This window comes from Conger conger, chromosome 5 (assembly GCF_963514075.1).
Source record: "Conger conger chromosome 5, fConCon1.1, whole genome shotgun sequence".
In the NCBI taxonomy this organism is placed as follows: domain Eukaryota; kingdom Metazoa; phylum Chordata; class Actinopteri; order Anguilliformes; family Congridae; genus Conger; species Conger conger.
Window position 1 is genome coordinate 51,365,391 of NC_083764.1, and position 25,558 is coordinate 51,390,948.

Genomic DNA, 25,558 nt, shown 5'->3' on the forward strand with positions numbered 1-25,558 from the left:
GTCCCAAAATGGCTTCTCTGTTGTCCCTTATGCAGAAGAGGCTAACTTTGAGTAATTATGTCTGTTGCTTTTCTCTAGGGACCCCTAGGCCCAGCTGGTGCAGAAGGCAGGCAAGGAGAAAAAGGTGCAAAGGTAAGATTTCATCTAAGTATGTTGACGATGCAACTTATTTTCATTTTCCTCTTCCAAAGGACCTCGGCCATTAAACGGCATGATAGTTGGAAGTGTGCTCATTAAGTCTGATCATTTTAACTTTAGATGTAAGATTTTATTTATTAGTCAAAAACCCTTGAGGGCTGTCTTATGTGCATAAGCTTACAGCACAAAAACACCTGTGGGCTTCAGTCATTGTCATGTCAACATTTGACTAATGCCTTTGTCTCTCTTCACTGAAATTCAAAGCGTCAAAGGTGTTACACAAACAGAAGGTTCACGAATAAAACGGACACCAAGCCCCCCTTATCACCCTTAAATGGTTTTTGACTATTTAGATTGCCACACCAGTGCCTCAGAATGTTTCTATGGACATGCTAATGTAATTTCTGTAGTGAATGATAAAAAAAGTGCCTGAATAATTCCTTGGATTCTCTTCTTGTGCAGTACCCTGGCCCTCTACCAGTTCCCAGCATGCCTTGCTGCCATGTCCCAATAGGTTGCTTACTAGGGTTAAATCATTGATGTATATATAGCTAGATTGGAAATCATGTCCTCAGCCAACCTAAGTGAAGTCCCAAAAGTAAGCCTGCACTGTGCATTTCTGTGCTGTTAGTGGAAAATATGGAGTTTCCCACTGAAACCAAAATCCAAAAGTTAGATCCTTAAATAAATTATCCCATATTATTTTTGATACCCCATGTGCCACTGTTATATTTCTTATTACGAGCATATTGCGAGAATATTTTTAGACACATTTTCCAATCTAAAGTATATCAATAATGCCAAATCATGGGAAATGAATAGACCATTATTTAGCTTCATGCTGTGTAAGTGGTAATCACTGACCAAAACTGGACAGTTGAACTGACCAGAGACGACATGCTTGCACACACACGGACACCCACATCTTAGGTAAAATGTTTTCAGATAAGGGCGCACTACACCACCGCACCATTTTCTTGTTAAGCCCATTTTAAGGGTAAAATAAATCTGACTTTCTAAGAGCTGGAGAGCAAAGCATTGGAATAATTGAATGTCAAGACAAATCTAGCCACTCACACCAAGATCGGTTATTCATATTGACATGAAATCTATGGCAATTCAGGCAAGTTCAAGACTCATTTCATGAGCAGCCTCACACTAGTTTGGTTGCCATAGTCATTGTAACATTTGTCTTATGACATTAAGCTCTGACATTATGCAAGAAATAGCATTGCGTGAAACTAACTGCAGAAATGGGAAGATTTGTAGAGTGAATAAAGCAAGTGATTTCAGGAAGGGTTCACGCAGGAGTGTTGATGGGTTTTTAAACTAGCCAGTGTAAGAATTGCAAGGCAATGTAACAGAAATCAAACCAAGTAAGGAGAACGTGAGCAAGAGCAGGGCCAGTGTGGACTGTGTTCTCATGTGGAAACCCTAGGAGAGCCCTGTATGTTTCAGTGCGGAAGCCTGATCTGAGCCCTGTACGTTTTGGTGCAGAAGCCCAATGTGAACCTTGTAAGTTTTGGTGCAGAAGCCCTATGTGAACCCTGTACGTTTTGGTGCAGAAGCCCTATGTGAACCCAGTATGTTTCAGTGCAGAAGCCCTATGTGAACCCTGTATGTTTCAGTGCAGAAGCCCTATGTGAACCCTGTATGTTTCAGTACAGAAGCCCTATGTGAACCCTGTATGTTTTAGTGCAGAAGCTCTATGTGAACCCTGTATGTTTCAGTGCAGAAGCCCTATGTGAGCCCTGTATGTTTCAGTGCAGATGCCCTATGTGAACCCTGTATGTTTCAGTGCAGAAGCTCTATGTGAACCCTGTATGTTTTGGTGCAGAAGCCCTATGTGAACCCTGTATGTTTCAGTGCAGAAGCCCTATGTGAACCCTGTAAGTTTTGGGGAAGAAGCTCTATGAGTTACTTATTCTGTTTCTAACCACAGGGTGAAGCTGGATCAGAGGGTCCTGTGGGTAAAACTGGACCCGTTGGTCCCCAGGGCCCCCCAGGAAAGACTGGTCCGGAGGGTCTGCGTGGAATCCCTGGTCCTGTTGTAAGCTAACCATTCCAATGTATTTATTTCGAAAGATTGGCATTTTATTGTATGTACAGTATAGGCTACACAATTTATTTCTACAGTGTTACAACATGTATACAGTTTTGCCAAATATTCATTTCCGTAGATCTGCCTTTTATTTTGTATTGAGCACGAGTCTTGACATCTCCTAGTTGCCGAGATCTGATTTGAACCATGCCTCCCTTTTTGTGCTCGCTTTAGGTCTTGAAAGAACATGATGTTCAATCTTTACCATGGGATTTTTTTTACATGAACAAATAATTGCATAATCTATCACAGTACAGGCACTAAATGATTCAAGTGAGAAGATCTCACTTAGGAAGAGCCAAACAATTTGAGGCAAATTAAACTAAATTAAATCAATTAAGTTTCATGTGTTTTGTATGTGATTTTTTCATAAGGGAACACAAGGCTAATTCATCTTATAACTGAATAAATGTTTGCAGGGTGAACAAGGACTCCCTGGTGCTTCTGGACAAGATGGTCCCCCTGGACCCATGGTAAGAGAAGAGATGCTTCATCTGACTGCAATGAAGACACATGCTTTTTACAATGATTTCTCAGTCCCTTTCTGTTCAAATATTTAGGGACCCCCTGGTCTTCCTGGCTTGAAGGGCGATCCTGGCAACAAGGGCGAGAAGGTAATACCATATTTTCTTGGAGAAGTATTTTAAATTGAATTTAGGATATCCCAATATTGGTGTGCTAGACAATGAGTCTTCCCTTCGAACAAGTATGAAAACAATGTCCCAAGGAATGAGTGGTTGTACTTTAGGTATCATCTTTTGGATATTTTAGCCAAAAATGGAAACATGTAATAAGGCTGTTGCAATGATGGGATGCCCCTACCAAAATAATTGCCCATTTTAAGTTGTGTTACCGCATTCATTACATTACATTATTGGCATTTGGGAGACGCTCTTATCCAGAGCGACGTACAACAAAGTGCATACCCATAACCAGGGATAAGTTCGCTGAAAGACCCTAGAGGGAAGTACAATTTCAACTGCTACCTGTACAACAAAGATAAGGACAAGGGCCTTTTTTTTTTTTTTTTTGAGAACAAAGAAACAAACAAACAGAGCAAAAGTGACCAAAGTTAACTATCCAAACACTGCTTACCTAGCCACCCTGTGAAGTGAATCAACATGAATAATCCTGCTGATTTGTCTTCGTACTACAGGGTCACCCAGGTCTGATTGGTCTGATCGGCCCCCCTGGTGAACAGGGTGAGAAGGGAGACCGAGGTTTGCCTGGTCTACAAGGTTCTGCAGGAGGCAAGGGCGATGGTGTAAGTGTTGAATCAAATATCCGCCTTGATGTCACGCATACATTGTGCTCTTACCTTATCCTATTTTTACTGTCATTTGTTTCCTTTGTGAAACCTCATGATTATCTCACTGATATCTCATGTTTATCTCACTGAAAGCTCTGACTTGGCTCACTGGTCTCATTCTCTCTACACAGGGCATTAGTGGGGCACCAGGTCCTCTCGGCCCACCTGGTCCTCCTGGCCTGCCTGTAAGTTGTAACTAACTTTTATTGTTTTTCAAGAGATTAACAGCATTTCAGCCAAGTTGATACATCACCGCTCCTCTCCTTTTTCTTCAGGGTCCTCTAGGTCCAAAGGGTTCCAAGGGTTCCTCTGTGAGTTCTTTAATGTTTTACTTTTTTTAATGTTGTTGGCCTAAATAAATGATCTTACTCTGTCTTTATAAAGGCATTTTCTTTCTCTAGTCAGAAGTAATGAGGCATTTCCTTATTTTTTAGGGTCCAGCTGGTCAGAAGGGAGACACTGGAATGATCGGGCCACCCGGTTCACCTGTAAGTAACCTATTTTAATGAGCTAACGTAAACTTGGGAAGCGGCCACTTCCACCAGAAGTTAACGTCCGTTCAATGGCAGTTTTTCTCCTGAGGAATGTGGTTTATGATTATGGTTTCTTATTGACCATCTTAGACACTAAACTGTTTGATTGATGTGAATTGGACCAATAAATATTGAGAAAACAACAAATAACTGTACAGTGTGTCCCTGTGTTCGGAAGACCATGTTAGATCATGATGGTCCGAACACTGCCGTATAAGCCTGCCCGGTTCATAGTCTCTCATTAGCAACAGCTTCCCCACCACAAGGTCACAGTGGAACACTATTACCACGTCACTGTACGCTGAAATGGATTGTGTATGTGACTCGTACCAAGTTTTTAATGAAAACAGAAGGAATTATACTATGCAGAATCTGAAGCTGATCTGGAAGTAACTTTTTATTTATTTGCCATGAAAGTTGCACTGTTTGGAACATGGTAAGCTAACTTGGTGCTCAGAACACAGCAAGTTTATGTTACAACTTCAGCGAAAATACTGATACTGAAGTTCTCTTAAGAGTAGTCATCCATGTAGAAGCTTCTGATTAGCATTCAATAACAATTAAAACCTGATCTCGCCGATTCATTTCTCTCTTGTCCCTGAAGGAAAGTTACACATTTTTATCGCAAATCAACCCAAGCATTTCTTTCCTGCTCAGACACAGAGAGAAACAGACACTTGCATGGCGACCACTTTTGACCTCCACTCCACCCCATTATGAAATATTGTGTGAGGTTTATAGTGGCTGAAAATGTAATTTCCTTTCTCCAAGGGTCCACCTGGCGACATCATCCAACCGCTGCCAATGCAGTCGCGCGGGAAGACACGGCGGTCGGCCGAGACCCAGGCAGACGAACCCATGGCAGACTATGGAGAAGGCATGGAGGACATCTTTGGGTCCCTCAACAACCTCAAACAAGACATTGAGCGCATGAAGTTTCCCATGGGTACACAGGACAACCCAGCCAGGACCTGCAAGGACCTTAGTCTCGGCCATCCAGAGTTCCCTGATGGTGAGTGATGTCAGATCCATGCTCGTCTTCCATCTGATTAGTCAAATCGTTGACGTGGTGCAGCTCAGTGGTACTGTAGTGTTAATACATTGATGAATGCATGCCAGCCAAGGGCCTACTACTATCTGTGAGGCTAAATACTGATAAGAGTAGGGAGAATAGAGTATGAGTGGATTGCTGCTTTTCCTTCTTTTTTCAGTTAATCTTGCTTGGATTGTATCAGATTTCCTCTTCTGCTGCAATTGCTTAAATAGAATATAACCATGTGCTATTTTCAGCAGTTTAATACTTTAGATATCAATCTATATCTTGAGCAAAACCTATCAATTTACCTTTTCCTCTTATTTTCCCTATACTGTATGTCTCAGATTGAGTTCACCGATTAAGGGTGTGACATCATCACTTTAAATTAGCTAGCTAGCTTGTTAGCTTGAAGAGTAATTTTTTTAAAACATACAATAAAATGTGGGTGTTTCCCCATAGGTGAATACTGGATCGATCCAAACCAAGGCTGTATGAGCGACTCCTTCAAAGTATTCTGTAATTTCACATCTGGAGGAGAGACATGTATCTACCCAGATAAGAAGTCCACTGGAGTAAGTGACATTTATTCAGTGCTGTCAATAGAGAACAGGGAAAAGCAATGTAGAACAATGTATTGAAATGCTTAGAACCAGGAACGCTAAATTTTATTTTCACATAGCGTAGGCACTTTCTCTCAACACTTGCAATACAGATCATATCTAGTCTGAGCATGTAAAATCCTTATGCAGTAAATGCATTAATCTTAATTTTAATGTAATTTAAACCATTTAAGCTATTTTTTATAGTTGTACATACAATTGAGCATGCTCGGTATCTTGTTTTGTTTGTGATTACTCAGAAACACTGTCTTCTGTGCATTTATGAAAATACAAGCGATGGGTAGGTTTTTTTGTCCAGGCATTCATCGCTGTCCTTTCTTTGGCACAATAGGTCAGAATATCTTCCTGGCCAAAGGAGGCTCCAGGATCATGGTTCAGTGAATTTAAACGTGGCAAAATTGTAAGTGGACTCCAGGCCTCTTTTCCATCTTCACAAAGCATCTCCACTTCTCCACATTCAGTACAAAGCTAAAAGGCCTCTGCCTCCACTAATCAGCAAGTGTGCCCATGTCTTCAATCCGTCAGTACCACTTTGAAGCTTGCGATACAGAAATAGCAGCTAGCAAATTCACCAGGCAACACAAATCGTAACTGCAAACTGCAAGAGCTGAACATTCATTGGTCAAGTACTTTTCTTTTGTGTAACATAATTATCAAGGGGAAAATAACTATATTCAATATGTACAGCCTTGAATTTATGAATTGTGGAGCACATACCGTATGCATACAGCACATGGAATGCTTCACATGGTTGCTGTGATTGCATTAATCATGCTTCATATTGGTTCTATGGTTTCCTTACACACAGATTTTCTAGCTGTTCAGCACTTGACCCATTATGATTTATTACATGCTTTCTTCGCCAGTCATGCAGACCTATTGATGACTTGCACTTTTCCAATGTACTCTGCTCTTATTTTCCTCCACCAGCTTTCCTACGTGGACATCGATGACAATGCCATAAACATGGTCCAGATGACATTCCTCAAACTCCTGAGCTCTTCAGCCCGGCAGAACTTCACCTACATCTGCCAAAACTCTGTCGCCTGGCATGACGCCAAGGCCGACAGCTACGACAGAGCGCTGCGGTTCCTGGGCTCCAACGACGAGGAGATGTCCTACGACAACAACCCCTTCATCTACGCCATCTCAGACGGCTGTGCGGTGCGTGTTTCCCCATTGGTTCTGAGTGCCAGAACTGTGCAAAACATGGCCAAGATTTCAAATTGGATATTTACATACTACATTTCTTTGCGAAGCACGAGGCTAGAAACTAACTAAACCAATATTTCAATATCATGTGTTCTCACAATGTCTTGTTTGTTGAGGCTGTCCTGACACTTTTTTTGTGTGTCTTTCTTGCAGTCAAAACAGGGTTACGGAAAGACTGTGATGGAGATCGACACTCCGAAAATCGACCAGGTGCCAATCATTGACGTGATGTTTAATGACTTTGGTGATCCAAACCAGAGATTTGGGTTTGAGGTCGGAGCAGTCTGTTTCCTCGGGTAAACTTGATGGGACGTCAGACCGCCAAGCAAGCCAAGACGTAGTACCACCGATTCCTCCACTTGCCACATGCAAGTTTTGAATAAGGACAGTGCGGAAAGTATGCCTTGCCGTGTATGTACGTACTATCTAGAAATGACTTGTTGCCCTTGTAGGGCCAGAATCACATGACTTAAACCTGTTATGGAAGCTCTTAAAGGACATTTGATGGTGTGGCAGAGAGTGGGGCGCAAGTAACATCACAGGGAGATCCACAGAGCAGTGGAGAGACTACCATTTGGAGTCTCCAGGTGCTGTACAAGAAACAACTACGATGGTGCTTGTTTCCGAAGACAAACTCTGAGGTGCTAAAAAGGTGTTATTTTGCTAAACTGTAATTATTTTTGTACAATACTGTGATATCTGAATCCACTTTCAAAACTTGCATGTGTATCAGAATGGCATCTGTCTAATTCTGTATATGTATGTGTGTGTGTATCTGTGTGTTGTGTGTATGTGTGTGTGTCTGTGGGTGTGTGTGACCACACACACACACCCACAGACACACACACACACATGCATACAAAGTCAATAATAATTATATGTTGTTAATGAATACTGTTTACCTGTATTAAGCGAAAAAAAAACAGCCTTTTTTCAGTCAATTCCCAATTTCTAATTATGATACATCCCCTTGTATATATTGACAACCCAAGTAGTTAAGGACTTGCTATTGGCTTCACGAATCCACATGGCACAACTGGGAGATGTCAATGGTGCACTCAAATCTGATTGGTTCACGATCACGTGTGCTTGTTTTAAGCAATCATGGCATTCAATCTTTCTATATTTCATTTTCAGTTCCAGCTAACACATATCATTCTCATTAGTTAGTGATTGTTTTGTTTTGTATAAAAAAAAATAAGATGCTATGAGAATGTTTAGTGTCAGCCGGATAGTTTTTCAGGTGGTATACCTCAGTCTTTCACGATAATTGTTTCAACGCGAGGATTTTATGCCCTGTACATACCGTGATAAAACAACTAAATTTATATATTTGGGGTGGGGAATTTTTTAAAGAAAAATACTTATTTGTTATCCATTTTTTTGTGAATGCAATGAATAGCCCTTTAGATAACCCTTTTTTGTAACTAAACTGAGAAAATGTTTTAATGTGCTTTCTGGTTCATTTAAAATATTAAAACTGGATTCAAAACAACAACAAATCAAATGTGTGCATTGTTTACTTTAATGTAAAAAAAGTGCATATATGTGTGCATTTTGTCAACTCCTGCATACTCATCTACCTTTGCTGCCAAGTGCTTTTGTCTTGCGCTTCTGAATGAGATTATTATTATTTACATAATATGTCTAGGTCATGTGATTCTACCTTGCAAAGCAACACTTTGTTGGGCTGCTACCTTCAGAGACTTTCTGGTTCAAGATCTGTTTGCATTAATGAAATACATTTTGGTTCCATCCTTCTGTGTCTCATCTACATCAGTTATCAAAGTTGTTGACTCATTTTAACTCCCAGGAACTGTGTGTAATTTCCGTAATATATGTACGATTTGAAATGAATATTAAAATTGGATTAAGTCAGAATCTATAATCACCTTTTTTGCCACATATGTCTGGTACAATGTGCAGACATAGAAGCAGTTTTAGTGTTGATATGAAATATGCATTTATTCCTTTCATCATTTATATAATAGTACCAGCAGTAATAATTTCTTAAGGTAAACTATTGTAGACACCTGGGTGCCTTTCACATTGACACAAGACAAGAAAAGCAAAACATTTTAGGTGCAGTTCTACTTGAGAAATTATTCTGGCCTGAAACACCATACCAGCTAAATTTACTGACCGTAAAAAGCAGTTCTTGGAATTCAGTATTTGCAATCTGCACTAAATAACAGCGATGAAATACATAGGACAAAGTAGAAATACATACTGCATACAGTAGTAGTACATATAGTAGTCTCATGAACAAGATCTTAAGATCTTAATGGAATGAACTCATGGAATGGTACTGAAACACCTACATTTTGTTAACTGATAATCACTTAAGCATAAACATACATATTTCCGTTTTTATCCCAGCTTCATCTCGAGTTGTGAGCATATTTCAGAATGCAGAAAAAGAAATGTATTCCAATAGAAATATCTACATAAATGTTGAATTCTAAAAAAAGGCTTATACTATTAAAAACATCCACATAAATGTCATACATGAAAACAGAAGCTGTAGACTGTATTGAACAGCCATAAGGGCAACCAGAATATTAGCGTTGAAATTTGTCCTTGCTGAAGTTGAAACGTATGCAATTTCAAGAATGTCATTAATATTTTCTGTATTCAGTGTATTGCAAAAACAAAGGAATTGGCCTTGCTGTTCCAATACTATTAGAGGGGACTGTATGTCGGTGTTTTTGTACATTTAATCTGCCATATATGTTTGTGTCATTTACATGTCCCAGACGTAGTCCAGCAAGCACAGGCAGCTTTATCTACATGCCTGAGAAAGTGAACATAAGAGGTACAGATTAATCGAGTACAGATTCATTGTCCATTAGACTAGTTCCCTTAAATGGTGGGTTTTTCACATGTGCAAAGGTTCTAGAATGTACACACCACAAGGTGAAAGGCGAACATATTTCATATGTAAATGATGGATGATTTCAAATCGCATGCATATTTAATTCCTGAATATGAATAATACATTATATTAATAATATAATATTTTCAGAGGGGCCAGTGGAACCCGCTGAACATTTTAATCAGCGACCTTAAGAACACCGAATATTGTGCTCTTACCATTCAAGTTCTAGTTACTCAACATTGTGAACAGTGCTATGTATTGAATACAGGAGTGACCTTTGAATTTATTACAGAAACTGTGGCCTTTAAACTGAAATATTTGACATGTCTTTTTTCTTTTTTAAATGACTTTCTCCACAATAGGCTTTGAAATAACTGTAGAGCTGAGGAAATAAAATTTTACTGTGCCTCACCTAAAGGTAACATGCCATTTTTATCATCCAGAAACGATGGCAGTCAGTCAAAAAATCTGTCATTTAAATGCAGAATGTTTGATCTTCCATCATGCTGACTGGAAATACACTCACTGAGCACTTTATTAGGAACTATCTAAGTATTCATGCCATAATCAGCCAATCATGAGGCAGCAGCGCAATGCATAAAATGCAGATACGGTTCAGGAGCTTCATGTTCACGTCAACCATCATGATTGTAGGTGCCAAAATGGTTGATTTGAGTATTTCTGTAACTGCATATCCTGGGATTTTCACTACAAACTACAGTTTGCACAGAATGGTGCGAATAACCCAGTGAGCAGCAGTTCTGAAATGCGTTGTTAATGAGAGAGGTCAGAGGAGAATGGCCAGACTGGTCAATGCTGACAGGAAGTTGAAAGTAACACAAATAATCACATATTACAACAGTGGCATGCAGAAGAGAATCTCTGAACACACAACGTGTGGATAGGCTCTAAGTGGATAAGCTACAGCAGCAGAAGTATAAGACATAATAAGTCTAAAAAAGTCGAATTAATACCTACTGGACCTAATGTATACTGACAAAGCACTGGTACATGCATTAATGCCATGTATAGGAAAATCCTGATTGGCAGTTACCAAAAAATAAAGTCATGAGATGTGAATGGTAATGGTGAATGGTCGGCATTTATCCAAAGTGCTGTGCAATCGAGGCTCAAGGACACTTCGACACACAGGGCAGGTTCAAACCGGGAACCCTCTGACTGCCAGACATTACATTAATGGCATTTGGCAGTCACTCTTATCCAGAGCGACATACAGTTGATTAGACTAAGCAGGAGACAATCCTCCCCAGGGTTAAGGGCCTTGCTCAAGGGTCAAACAGCTGTGCGATTCTTATTGTGGCTACACCGGGGAGCGACCACCGACCTTGCGTGTCCCAGTCATTTACTTTAACCACTACGCTACAGGCTGCACTACGCTACAGGCTGTCAGACAATGCCAATGCCTTCTGCCCTGGAAAGCTCAATGCACGAAAGAGTAGATAAAAGCTCCATCATTCATCACTGGCTGAGCGGCATTCCTTTCACAAATTAGGATTAATCGCACAGTAAGCTTCATATATCTGTCATATTTGCCCTTATACAACATCCTCCAAAGGCCCCACACTACTCCAAGTTATTGTTCCAGAACAGCCATTGGGGAAATCCAATCAACGCAATACTTTGTCTGCTGTGGGATGTGACCTACTCATGGAGAGACTGAAAATATATGGCCGTGCATTGGACTGCAACAACGATGATTAAGTTTCCAAAAGAAAGCAACAATTAGTCAGCTGTGTGTCAGAAGACAGACCCAGCTAACTGAAATGGAGTGTAGAAAAATGGCTCTAGTTGGCAGATTTAAACCTCCCATGCTCTATTACTTTTACTACTATTTCTACTCTACTACTATTTCTACTAATATTTCTACTTAGCTTCTGTATGATGGGACTCTGCTTTGCACATCCAAAGGCTGAAAAATCCAGGTATGAAATGGCAGTCAATGGAAGGATAAATTATGTGGATGACCACTCCCAGTGGAATGCGTTTACAGTAGTGAGATTGGGGGGGAGAGAGAGATGGTAGACATCTGGATAAGAGCATCTGCAAAATGCTTGCAATGTAATGTAGGGGACAGGACAATCTGGTCATTGTTAAAAAAAATTATATTAGCATCTCTCTCCTCAAAGCAGACTTTGCAGCCCTTCATAGAGGTGGTTGATGGAGGCAGGGATTTGGGTTTCATAAAGGTTCATCTTTGCAGAGATGCCAGCTCATGAAAATGCAATGATCAAGGTTGGGTACTGTAAATAGACAGAGCAGGTGCCCTGGATTTAGCTTCCCCTCTGTTGCCCATAGTTTGGTCCTGTTGCTTGTCAGACAACCAAAGACAAGAGGATATAGAAAAGGTCACAACAAGTGGGCAGAGGAAGTTTTTAAAAAATCAGGTACTGTAGGGGGGGTGGTAGTAACTTTGGATGAGAGGGGTAAAGGCTGGGAGGTTCCTGACGTTACAGCAGACAGTAGGAGCGTTTAGAGGGTGACAGTTTGGAGGGGAGTGGAAGCACCTCTATGGAGGGAGAGAGGCACAAGCGAGAATGGGGAGAGAGCACATAGTGTAAGTAGTCAATAAGGGTGGCTGGGTGCATTCGACCCTGCTAGTTGGACTCCTGCAGTTAGATTCCCTTGTCTTCATGTAAAAAAAAAAAAAATCTTAACGCGAAGGAGGTCGCTTCTACAGCTACTGCCCCGTGAAACAGAGACTGATATAAACAACCAAAAATTTACCAGCTAAAACTTAACATGATGACTATTAAATAGACAAATCGACACTAAACACTAGGACATACAAAAAGAAAACCTTGGCCTGCTTTTGAAGACACAATTCGAATAACATCAAAATACCCTTATCAACAGGAGATAGGGGCATCATCAAAATCCTTATCTTTATAAACCACTGTTCCTTCCTTATGTTGAGGCTCTTCCTAAGTTTCCTTTTCCTACTGCAGTACTGAAGAAACATGGGCAATTTGCCTTTCGAAGAACCTTTTAGCTGCCTTTTAACCTTAGCATATTACAGTATTCTGAAATGGTCTTCTTATGCCTCAAGTTAACTCATGAAATTCTAAATTCTAGAGCTAGAGATTGAGATCCTAATTTTCCACAATACATCAAATGTAACACCACTAAAAAGTATACAAAGTGTGTTTTTGGTTACACTCTTCTGTTGTGACAGAGGAGATAAATAGTCAAATAAAACTGGCATACACTGGTGAACATACATTTAATCTTCAAATCTCATTGTATTTGAAGATTTCAAGTGAACAATGGCAAAGGCAGTTTAGTACATCTGTTTACAAATGAGCATTACAAAAAAAAATGAAATCCTCTTTCCAACTTGTACCGATCACTCAAAGATACCATGAGAGACAAAGGTAATTCCTTTGATGGGCCATTCAAAGAAAAAAAACACATTCAAAAGCAGAAACAAAATCAATATCCCATCCTGAGACAGACATTTGAATGAAAAAACGCAAACATATCCAGATACTCATACTTTTATTGATTTCTGTTCCATGAATCACTGGAAGAGAAAAATGTATTCGTTGTATTTCATTGGTAACCCCACTTAGAAAGCTTTTTTCCCATCTGGCTGTCTAAGCAGTACATTCTTCTGAGATGGAACTATAGTACCAGTCATATGATGTAATCCCTATGGGATGGTTCTATTCCAGTTTTTTTCACAGATATTGAATTTGTGAAGTCCAGGGGCAGACAACACGACTTTTCTCCCAATATGAAAAATGACATATGGCTCCTTCTTGTGAACAGCAAACACATAAATCTGAAGTATGTAGTCTCTGAGATGAGAAAGAAAAGCTTTTATGTTGTATAGTTTTTTTTTATTGAACTACAAGATCAAGAACAGAACTTTTCATCATCCCTAAAGCTGTCAGGTCAAGGGTTTTCCACAGAATTCCATTGCATGAATTAAAACTGTAATGCAATGGATTCTTTTAACACTGTTCAGAAGTTTACATTACCTTGTTTGGTGTAAAACAATAACAGTGAGGCTACTGCGCTTAGTATTTATTGTCAATCAAGAGAGAGAAAGCTCTTGAACTGCTAATGAAAGGTCCCTCTTGCACAGCAAGGTTTTTGTGGCACCATGTAGGCTGTCTGCTCTGATTAACATTCAAAGAGCATCACACAGCTATAGAAATGAAAGTACAGTCTCACAGCAAGGAGGCTGTTGAAAATAATTGAACAAACAATTAACACCTTCACCTTAGCTTATCTGTACTGCCCACGGCATCTAATCAATACCTACATAACTTGGAAAGTCATTCTGAGAAAATCTATTTTCAGGGAATCGGGAAGATGTATTTTACCAATGTGTTTAATGATTCTTGAAAACCATTATTTTTTTTACCAAAAAATTGACTGAAACAATATTATTGCAGCATAGCATTAAGAAAGCAATGTTAACAAAAACAAATAAATGACAAAAGCGGAATTGGTATACTGAAAACCAGACTGAATGCCAAAAGACTGACTACTGATATATACCCACAGAGATCCATGCAGGAGTTTTATGAGAAGATAGAAGGGAATCAAATGAAATGCAAACATTGTATTATAATAGATAGCACTTCTCAGTTCTCAGTAGATTTATGAGGCAGCAGTGAAATTACTCTCAATCATATCAAAAATAAACACCCACAAGAAATAAGTCCAATGATTATCATACTGTCTTGGCATTCCTTTCTTGTTCAGCAAAATTCTAATGACAAAACAGCTAGTATAGATACAATAAAATATAAATTTCAGATGTCCAATTCAGATAAGGAATTAAAATAATATTTCAACATTATGCTATTTTTAGAATGTTTAACTGGATATCGCTAATGGAACAGCCCATTAACCTCTGCTAAGGCACTGTGATGCGCTGTTATATTTTTCGAAATACTATTATTGGCATCACATGCAAAGTAAAATGGGATTTTTCTCTGGGACAGTGACATTGGCTCACCTACCGTAGATGACTTAGTTGTATATTTTTGAGCTGGCAAGGGGATACATTGCTCAACACAGAGAGGGATGGCAAGTAACTACATTAATTTGGCTCAGAAACAACGCTAGGGTGTTTTTTTCAGGCTTCCCGCACTATTTTTCTTTTCTTTTTTTACTTTGGTGTATTTTCCTTGATACATGCTCATATCACTCAGTAATATTTTAACCCTATTGAGCAGCTTGCCCTCTCATGGATTTTCCATTATACAGAAATTTGAAATACAATGCAGGTCATTTGAATGGATCTGTATGGGAATTTTTGGGTGGCACTAGATTCAGCTGTAAATTATACTGATATAGTATGGAACACATTTGTTGGCTAAACGGCTTTAAGTCATCAAGGGTCCACGGTATCAAATGAGCCTCAAACCACTGTGCTGTTGTCAGATATGCAGTAGATACTACAATAATTGTTTCTCCTGAATATTCTCCTATCATTTGGTAAATGGTAAATGGTTGGCATTTATATAGCGCTGTACAATTGATGCTTCTCATTCACCCATTCATACACACACCCACACACTGACGGGGATTGGCTGCCATGCAAGGCGCCGACCAGTTTGTCAGGAGCATTTGGGGGTTCAGTGTCTTGCTGAGGGACACTTAGCCCGGGCGGGGGATCGAACTGGCAACCCTCCGACTGCCAGACGACTGCTCTTACTGCCTGAGCCATGTCGCCCCTATTTGTCAGGGGAAACGATTTTTGTGTTACTACATGGTGAAACCAAAATGCAGACAAAATACCATAATAAAAGCTCTGAGTCTGTGCTTTGGCCACGTATCAATTGTAATTGATTACAAACAGAGAAAACAAAATATTAAATCAGAAAATGCAGACAAGATGATCCCAAACTATTGAATGTTAGTGTAGGTGTGGCAGCAGATGGAGTGAAGGAGCTCAAAGGGCCACAGGGAAAGGTTGTGCTACATAAAGGACTAGTTTGTTTTATGGACAATGTTGGGGCTTTTGGTCATTATGATGGATGGTTCACAATAATGCTCCTAATAACCTCTCTGCTCACATTACCTCTATTCTTTCCCCATCATGTTTGCAAGGCCATTAAAACAGTTTCAAATTCATTTCATGTGAATACTCTAAAATGCATTTTTATGGAAGAATGTAATGAAAATGATGAACATTTGTGCCAATTAAATCCACCTGGCTGTCAATACATAAGATAAACGTGCAGTGACTATCAATATTCAGCTTTTACAAGAACCTCTACACTGGTCATTCAGAGAACATAGATGTTAAGCAGATATGATGATTATGATTAGTTATTATCATGAAGTAATGTGTTCCCACCTTAAATTCAGGTAAGTACTGTATATTTAGTTTGAGTTTATAATTTGTGCAGCTGTGTAGGCTACCTGAACAATTATGGTTTATAGTTCTGCTTTGTAAGAAGCAGGACCTCAGGCTGTTTCTTCCCATTTAAACAAATCAAGAGAAAGAAAAACGGAAAAACCATGACCGGGCAGAGCGCAGCTACATTTTGCAACAACCATGAATGGTGGTAAGAGCAGTCATCTGGCAGTCGGAGGGTTGCTGGGCCCTGGGTGCGTCAAAGTGTCCCTGAGCAAGACACCTAACTCCTAATGCCCCTTGATGCCTTGCATGGTAGCCAATCATCGTTGGTGTGTGAGTGTGTGTATGAACGGGGGAATGAAAAGCATCAATTGTACAGCACTTTGGATAAAGGTGGGATATAAATACCAACAATTTACCATTGAGGTACAGTAGTACAGGCCCCTGAGTGTAAAATAAAACTTCCCAACTGACAACTCCCTTCAGCCTGTGCTGGAACTCTCTTTATTAACTACAAGGCTACTGCAGAGTAATTGCAGAGGAAGAAATGATGGATGAGGCCAGGGGAGGGGGGCCTGTCCACTGTGCCTGCCCAGGCTCAGACAATCTCATGCGCCAGAAAACCAAATTCCTTGACATTTTGTTTATTCGTTTGTTTCGTAATTTTCTTTTTATGGTTTTTCAAAAAATGTTATTGCCCAAGTTTGGCCAGGCGCTCGCCGGTCAATGGGCATGAAGCCTCTGATTCATCAACTTGAAAACAGGGTTGTCCTTTCTGGCAGGGTTCTAAACCTACTTTACAGGGAGACAATATTTTGTCAGCATTGGTGATTATATTTCAAAGAAGCTGAATGTTACCTATGGAATTTCACAGGGCAGTATTCTTGGGCCATTCTGTTCTCATTGTACATGCTCTCACTCTGTAATATCATCTATCAACGTAATGTTCATTTTCATTTTTATGTAGATGACACAGCTGTATTTATCTGTGGAGCTGAATGACCCCAGTGCTCCTAATGCATTGTCTACCTGCTTGTCTGCAATCAGTGAGTGGATGGCCAATTTTACAAAACAGAATGAGGATCAGACTGAGAACTTTAATCAATAAGAGATCAACGTTTTACTAGCCTGGGCAGTCTGGCTCTACAAATAAATTAGTAGTTAGAAATCTGGGAGTCATTTTAGATTCAGACCTACTGAAAAGTGAGACCAGTAAAATGCTGAAAAGTTGATATATGCTTTTATATCAAATCGACCAGACTATTGTAATGCTTTGGCAAAGAAAACTATTGAGAAACGACAAATTATTCAAAATGCTGCAGCCAGAATTCTAACTGAAACCAAAAAGTGAGAGCACAATACTGTCTTGTCTGCATCACATTGGCTCCCTGTGTCTTCTAGAATTGATTTGAATGTTATTTTATTTGTTTATAAAGCACTTATTGGCTGAGCACCAACTTATATTTCTGATCTCATACTGCATAATTACATGTCCCAACTAAAATCCTCCACTGCTAGTCTTCTCAAGGTCCCAAGGGTAAGTGCACAAAGGGTGGAAATAATACGGTTCAATGAATTGGCAAGAACTAATGTAGCTCTTAACTACTGTAACTACAACTGAGAAGTTCATCTGTACAGCTATGTTAATGTATTTGTACATTGGTAATTCACGTTAACTACATTAGTTATAGCCAAATCATATTGGAATGAAAATGTCAGTTAATGCATTTGCTAAATTATAAGTCCATCCTATGGTTTGTATAAATATCATGTAACCAACATAAAAGCATTAACTAAAGGAAGGTTAAGGTCATGCGTAATTAATGTATTTTTCCATCATTAATTCATGTTAACAACTGCATTAGTTGGCAATTCATGAACCTTACTGTAAAGTATGACTGAAATATGAGAGAGGCTCAGTTGTCCCATTTGGCTTAAAGGAGTAACATGGTGGACAAAGCAATTTGACTGAGATTTTATTTAATCAACATTTGTCCTTTGGATAAATTAAAATGTTATTTCCACTATTGAACCAGCAGAGTCTGATTTGTAAACATTTATTTTTTACATCAGAGTGAAGGATGAGGAGTCTATCACTGCTCCACTTTACATGAGGAAATGTTTGCTGGAAAACTGAAAGCATCTGTAAACAAATCCAAGGCATATTGGTTGTTATTTAGTTGGAGGAAGCATAGGCCGCAATAATTATTTTCTTGGGTTACATTTTTTCTGCAGCAACCTAAATGTCCTCACATGGTTTGAAGGTCATAATAAAATAACAAATTAATATTCAAGGGTGAACCAAACTCTTTCTATGACCATCTTACATGGTCTTGTAACCTGCTCAGAGAATTATAAAGCCGGCTTTCATGATGCTAGATTTTAGTGGCCAAATTCTATCAAAGAGACTTTAGAAGTCTTAAGGAAGCAAATGCATTGTAATAACTTCTCGTTATCATTCAAAACCACACTAGCTTTTCCAAGGTGTCCACTGTCAACACTATAAATGAGTCAGAGCATAATAACTAAAGTAATTCACGGAACAGGTTTAAGTGCGCCTAATATAAGTTTATCGCAATGGTAATTTACAATCCTCTTCGCAAATTAGACACTTTGTATTGCACCCCAAATGATGTTGATGAAATGTATGTAGTTCAAATATGCACAACCCAGACAGTGCACTTTGCAGTGTCATTAGTAGTGCTGATGTGTATTATTACTACGTGTTGAAAGTGCTTTCTGAATCCTATGTAAAAACATAGAATGGTTACTTTGCATCCAAGTATCACAGGCATTTTGTGAATTGCCCTCCATGGGTTTTATCAGGATGACCTACCTAGCGTTTCAAAATTAATTTTATTCAGAAGCCACAAATGGGTTGGACTGGAACTCGATTCTCAATGTCAGATGGACCTGTTGGGATGTTTTATCAGAAACTATTTGGAAACAAGTAAGGGGTGATATTTGTGAGAGGAGGGAGGGTGCTTTCATATGTCAGCACAGAAGTTATGCTTCATCAAATGAGCACCCACAAGAAAAGAACAATCAACCCAATGAAAATAGCACTGCCTTGACTCTTACTTCATGCTGTCAAATGTAATTAACAAAGGAGCTGAGTCAGCTGACTAATTCAATTTACAATGAGATACACCTCCATTGTATTGTTGAAATAAGGAATAAACAAAAGCTTCACGTTAAGCCTGATGATTTTTAGCTATGCTAACAGCTCAATGACCTAACTTAGAAAAGATTATACATTATATAATTTGATATTATTATTCAGAACACAGCACGAGGACCAGATTTAATGAATGAACATTATTCTGTTACACAATTGTTAAACAATAAGAACTGGCTCCACTAACCACTGAGGAAATTGAAGACAAAGGCACATCTTTATTTTGCCAGAAATGGCTAGATAAGTAATGCAGTACACTTAGTCAGAAAATACTATTATTGTGCACTAATCTTAGTCTGTCAAATTGCTTGTACAACTAGACAAATACACAGTACTTGATCTCACAAGGCTGACAAAGCTGTAGATAGTAGTTGACTTCATTCAAGACATGAAATGAAAAACATGTAAAAACACAAAAATAGTACCTTAGATAATACTTAAGTGCCTTACATTTTCCAAACCAAAACGTACATACAACATGGATTCCTTTGCACATGTTCCTTTGCATGGACACACCAACAAACATAAAGCCTTGTACAGTAATGAATAAGAAAAGAGAAAAACATCGTCCTGGTGTTTTCTGCAGGGCTCGACTTCTGTTTAAATGAAAAATATTGGCCAAAGGAAAAATAATTCATAGTGGCAAAGATTCACATAATCATGAATGGATGCATTTATGATGACAAATAATCAAATACAACAAGTCCGAGCTTATGTTTTGAAGGTGGATATTCATATTTCCATGCTTTGACAAGTGCAGAGTGACACAATGATTAATATGTGTCCCCTTTCTGAAGGTGCTGAGGCATTGTTCATTGTTGAGATAGAGATTGATGTGCATCATTATGTTTCAAAATTACTGTTGTGGAGGTTTTCGCTGTGAAGGCTTTATGCTGTTCCATTTATACTAATTACAAATACATTTTTGTGCAATTACTTCGTAAATCCATCTTCATCAGTAATTGTAAAACAAATATTTCTGATTGTCCGGTTTTATTGGACTGAACAAGACACGCACATGCGACGTACAAAGCTGATGCAAGTCGGATCAGGAGAATAAAAATGATGGAGCAAAGACTGCATTATAAGCCAATCGATGTGAAATATTTATGGTATATATTGACATGAACACAGCAGTATTATGTCAAAGTGCTGAAAAGCATTGCAGTCTTTAGTGTGCGCATTCCGTACTGCAAATCAATTGCTCAGCGTGTCATATATCCCATTCAAATATGCAAATGAGTTTAATCCCAGTGCTAATGTTTGAAAAAGTGATTTGTTAAGCGAAAGAGGGCAATATCTATAAGGGTCCACAAAGAAAAGTCAATCTTCTGGAATTAATGTCGAGTGAAAAAAAAAAAAACATTTGCATGGTCTGTTGTGGAATAATTCTGCCCAGCTAAATCGGTTCTGCTAATAAAGCTAACTGTCTGTTTCCAGGTCTGATCAGAGGTGAACAAATAATTCATGCTCAATGGTTAACTGTTTTTTTTAATATAAGTTTGAGAATCTTCAGCTGTTGCTTTAATGTCAGTGGTGTACTTGAAATAGCTGCTGTAACTAACCCTGCTCAATTGAGGCATTCAGACACTTAAAAGACTGCATTGCCATGGTGATGCACAGTGTTTTAAAAAGCTTTTTCAAATTTGTTCATTCTTCAATACAGAACAAAATCACAAATATTTGTCCACTGGCCTATTTGAATGAGTCCAATCACCGAAGTGGAATCACTCTGAAAAGTCAACTCTGAAAAGATTCACAATCAGCTCATCAGGTTAAAGATTCCAGTACCTGCACATGGATGAAGGGGTGTGATACGACTTACTATAGCTCATAGCTTGGTATAGCTTTTGAGATCGACTACATACTAATACACAACTGCTAATAGTAATATGGCGCTTCCAAAAACAGCTGCATTTTGAGTTCCAGCATCTTCTGTAGTTTTAAGCTAACTAAATTTGCATGTTAGACTAGTAACTATGAATCAACCATGGTATAATAAATATAAAGGATTCATGTGCCAATACACAATGGAAAAAGTCTCACTATCATTTGGAGGTTTGGAAGGAGACACATATGGTCCTGTGAATGACTACAGAATTGACTTTGTGAATTATTAAAAAGATAGATAATGTTGTGTTTATACTGCCCGTCCCTCAGTAATTACCATCTTATGGATTATTGAAGACTCAGACCGTTTAACTGCAAATCAAACTCAAAATGGCCAGCCGTTCCAGGCCCCATCATTGATGTCATTAAACACCATCGTTCAAGGATTGTGAAGTGTAAGGTAAGTAGTCTGTTTACCAGAGGGACATTAATATTGTGTCTTTGAAGGGAAATCATTGAGTAGATGCAAATGAATATTAGCATACAAGTTTGAAGAAAATTATGTATGTGTTGAAAACACTGCTGGGGACCAGTTTTCATATCTGGAAAAAATATTTTAGTATAGGAGTAAGAAGGTGTACATGTTCTGGGGTGGGTGGGTAGACAAAGGTGCTGGAGGCCAATACACCATAAAACCCCCTCATCTCAAGTACATGTTTAATAATAATAATAATAATAATAATAATAATAATAATAATAATAATAAGTAGTATTATATTATAAAAGCCTACTGTATTACATACTGATACACTTACTGTATCATCAATACTATCAAGTTATCACATCAAACTGGGTTTGTTCTCTACAGCTGAAAGTCATATTAGCCTCCAAATGTAGCTTTGTAGTAATAAGTTATTCATGATGGAATAGAAAATGCAAGTCATTTCCTGTAGTTTCACTACAACCCTGGGCCCTCTAGTACACCAACAGTCTGGAGGTGTGAAACACATTTCATTACTAAATGGACCTGCTCAATCCACTCCCCCGACTCCTCTACTCACTACCTCCTGTCCGCAATCTAAAAGAAAACATACAACAATTAAATGTTAATTATTAATTACATGAAATATGTGTACCCACCTCAACCCCAGCCTGGTGAAATGCATTTGCATGTCTCGAAACAGGCTAGTTCTAGTTCTGACCTGAGCAGCTTGGTGTCGGTGCAGCTCGTAAATCCCATGTTTATGGATAGCGGGGTGTTTCTGGCAGTAAGAGCAGGCTCATTCTTCAGGAGCCTCTCGGGAGTCCAGAATGGGGAGCACACTGTTCACCCCCTTCATCCATGCCGTGGCAGGTTACAGCAGTGGGCACAGGCGAGGCCGTGGAGGGGGACGTGACTGGGGTTTAATGGTCTCTTTGGTTCGGCCGGGAATCTTCACTTGCCAGATCTAACTCAAGCTATGTGTGAAGAGAGCTCTACCCTTCCCTTTGGCTTAGCTTATTTTATCCTGGGAGGGAGGAAGGGAACGAGGTTCCATGACATGCAGTATGTCACCTAATTTCACTGTGGCCCGCAGGACCTAAGTTGAGTAGCCCTGCTGTAAAGTATATATGAAACAGTTCACTTGATTATATTATGAATTGATTAATAGTCTATTTTATCAAATATATTATTTTTATATTATTATTTGCAAATGAAATATCTAGCTCCTTTGAGGATTGGCCTTTCAGACACCTTTTGAAAATGTTTTGAGCATTTTCATGACACTGCTACAAACAGCCATACGTTTGTTTGGAACAAAGACATAGCAAACAAAGATGTTGTTCCTGTTCCATTCTTGGAGGTGCCCGGTACTTCAGCTGAATATCACCCTTGACAGCATGAAATTGATGGTTTCAGAGATGTTGGAAGTGATGGAGCAATGTAAAACAGAATCCATTTTGGAGGATACACATGTTTTTAAGAAGTTTATATTCAAAGGGCTCTATTTTATGAAACAGCATATCTACCTTTAACACAGGAAGAGAGCTGCTGAGATTCTGTTTCATAAAATAGAATCTTTTGAATATGAACTACTCAAAAACATGTTTACACCCCGAAACAGGTTCTATTTTGCATCACGTCACCACTTCCAACACTTGATAGGATCTTTGAAAACCTTGAATACAAGCTACCGGGAGGCATATCAAGCCAAAGTACCAGGCAGGGAGGGTAAAAGCATAGAGTTGAATGAAAGTACAAAAAATAACTGGCAGACATGTAAAAGAAAACTGATCAAAGTAGGATGAAGCAGTAATTACAGCAGTACATTATTTGCTTTTGAGAGGCACCCCAGATGAATGATAAATAAAACCAGTAGTCTTAAATACAGCATTATAATCTGCCAACACCAGCGGAAAAGAGCCAGGCCAGGGCAAAGACCTTCTGTTTCACCCTATTTGTTTCAGTTAGGAGGTCTGGGCAGGATAAAACGTAAACAATGACATTGCCAAATTTGCCAAGTTTCAACAGGCTTTATTGCAGATAGATGATGCAAGGGTAGAGTATTTCTGGAAGCTAATTAGAAGGCTTATGTTTTTTTTCAGCTGATACGACTGAAAGCCCATTGGATTGGATTCCCCAGTGAAAATGTAAAGTTTGACAGAAAAGATCAGAAATGATGTTCAGTGGATTTTTATCGTTAATAAAACAGAAACAAAAAAAGTGTAGAAAGGAGATGTTACGGGAATACATGTCGATGATTAAACCGAATCAGATGGCTAACATGTATGATGCTAATGCACTGTAGCAGAGTTCCTTAGCATCATACATGTTAACCATCTGATTCGGTTTAATCATCAACATGAAACCTGACTAGATGTGGAGGCGGGAGAGAGAAGAAAGCGATTCTGGGCCCTCAGTGTCTTACGCTACAGACAGTGAAAGCTTAGTCCCAAGAGCCAGCATAGAAAGCATCACACATCACACCTGCACGCCTGCTGTACTCAATCCACGCAAATGTCTTAACATATTGAGACCTTAATTATAACATGCCATTTTATTTTTCACACTGTGGAATACAGAGCCAAATCAATAAACAAATATCTATCTGTCCTGAGACATATGGATCTCATTGTATGAAGACTATTTTTACATGTGGGGAGCAATGGATATTCTTCAGTCTGCATCTTACCAATGATTAAAATCTTAAAACAATGCAAATCTTAAAATCATTTTCTGACTGATTGCAATTACTTCAGTGCATGCAGCACCGTATGTGATAAAACAGCCAAATGTAATACAAGATCAAAGTATGTATTTCATGTTCCGAGTGATATCAACAGAATCTCATAAATATGCAATTTGCACTCGGTTTTGAGATTACGGTCTCAGTATGTAAATGTATTAAGGAGAGCAGGCTGAAAATATTTGGACTGGATATACATGAAAGTCATCCATGAAGCATGCAACTTCTCAAACTAAAATTTCACTACACATTTAGAGAATGAAAATTAAATAAAAACAAAATGAATGCATAAAGACCAAATGAAACACTCCATATAACTTGCACATAGACGTAACCAGTCCAATTAAAATAAACAAATAGGTGTGCGGTTAGGCTACTTTTTAAAGAAATCATAGCCTCCATTGCTACATTTGCATACATACCTACAGTCCATCAATAACAAAAGTATAAATCTCTATGGGAAAAAAATATCTGTAATTATCTGTTGCGTAAGACTTTGTGTGGGAATACAGGCTTTTCATTTCAACCAAAATTGAATAGAATGAATGAGAAAGTAGCTTTGATGGACCCTGCACTCTGAAGCTGTTGCTGAGCAACTGCTCCTGAGGGGCGGGAAAGTTCAATTCCTTACTGGCTCACTCAGAACCACTGCCTCGACGTCCTTGTCAAGAAGAACAGCAGGTGCACTTAGGCTGATCCGGCGCAAGGCACATATCATTTTTTTTCTGTGGTCAGTTTAGCAGTCATAGTCTCAGAACCCTCAAAGTCACTCAATCCGTGATATGAATTAATGGACCTGTGTGTGTGTGTGTGTGTGTGTGTGCGCGCGTGCAGAGGCAGAAAATGATCTCCACACCATCACACTACCACAACCATGTTTGACTGTTGGTATGATGGACTTACTGTGAAATGCTGTATTTGCTTCACATCAAACATAATGGGACCTGTGTCATCCAAAAAGTAAAATTTTTGACTCACCTCCATAAAACATAATCATCAAAGGATTGAGGATCATCCAGGTGATTCTCCAGGGAATCCAGGGAAAATTCACTACTGTTCTTACGGTGTTTCAGTGGAGTCAAATCTTTGCTTGAAGCCAACTGAGATGCGGTGGCAGAACCTGAAATTAGTATTTCATGCTCACTTTATATGAATT

The 25,558-nt window shown here is 38.9% G+C and overlaps 1 protein-coding gene and 1 long non-coding RNA gene across 4 annotated transcripts in view; one reads left to right on the forward strand and one right to left on the reverse strand.

Moving 5' to 3' along the window:
• The window catches only part of LOC133128659 (collagen alpha-1(XI) chain-like), a 103,433-nt gene extending 94,603 nt beyond the window's left edge, over positions 1-8,830 (forward strand). For all 3 annotated transcript variants that reach the window (XM_061242366.1, XM_061242367.1, XM_061242368.1), the window contains 13 exons: positions 79-132; positions 2,081-2,188; positions 2,659-2,712; positions 2,800-2,853; positions 3,396-3,503; positions 3,680-3,733; positions 3,824-3,859; positions 3,983-4,036; positions 4,853-5,093; positions 5,577-5,689; positions 6,069-6,137; positions 6,668-6,901; positions 7,103-8,830. In XM_061242366.1, coding sequence (XP_061098350.1) covers positions 79-132; positions 2,081-2,188; positions 2,659-2,712; positions 2,800-2,853; positions 3,396-3,503; positions 3,680-3,733; positions 3,824-3,859; positions 3,983-4,036; positions 4,853-5,093; positions 5,577-5,689; positions 6,069-6,137; positions 6,668-6,901; positions 7,103-7,249 — 1,326 coding nt within the window. In that variant the 3' untranslated portion in view covers positions 7,250-8,830. The remainder of the gene's footprint in view (positions 1-78; positions 133-2,080; positions 2,189-2,658; positions 2,713-2,799; positions 2,854-3,395; positions 3,504-3,679; positions 3,734-3,823; positions 3,860-3,982; positions 4,037-4,852; positions 5,094-5,576; positions 5,690-6,068; positions 6,138-6,667; positions 6,902-7,102) is intronic.
• A 14,974-nt stretch (positions 8,831-23,804) lies between these two features.
• The window catches only part of LOC133128660 (uncharacterized), a 35,920-nt gene continuing 34,166 nt past the window's right edge, over positions 23,805-25,558 (reverse strand). The window contains exon 3 of the long non-coding RNA XR_009708769.1: positions 23,805-25,522. This is a non-coding gene — a long non-coding RNA (uncharacterized LOC133128660). The remainder of the gene's footprint in view (positions 25,523-25,558) is intronic.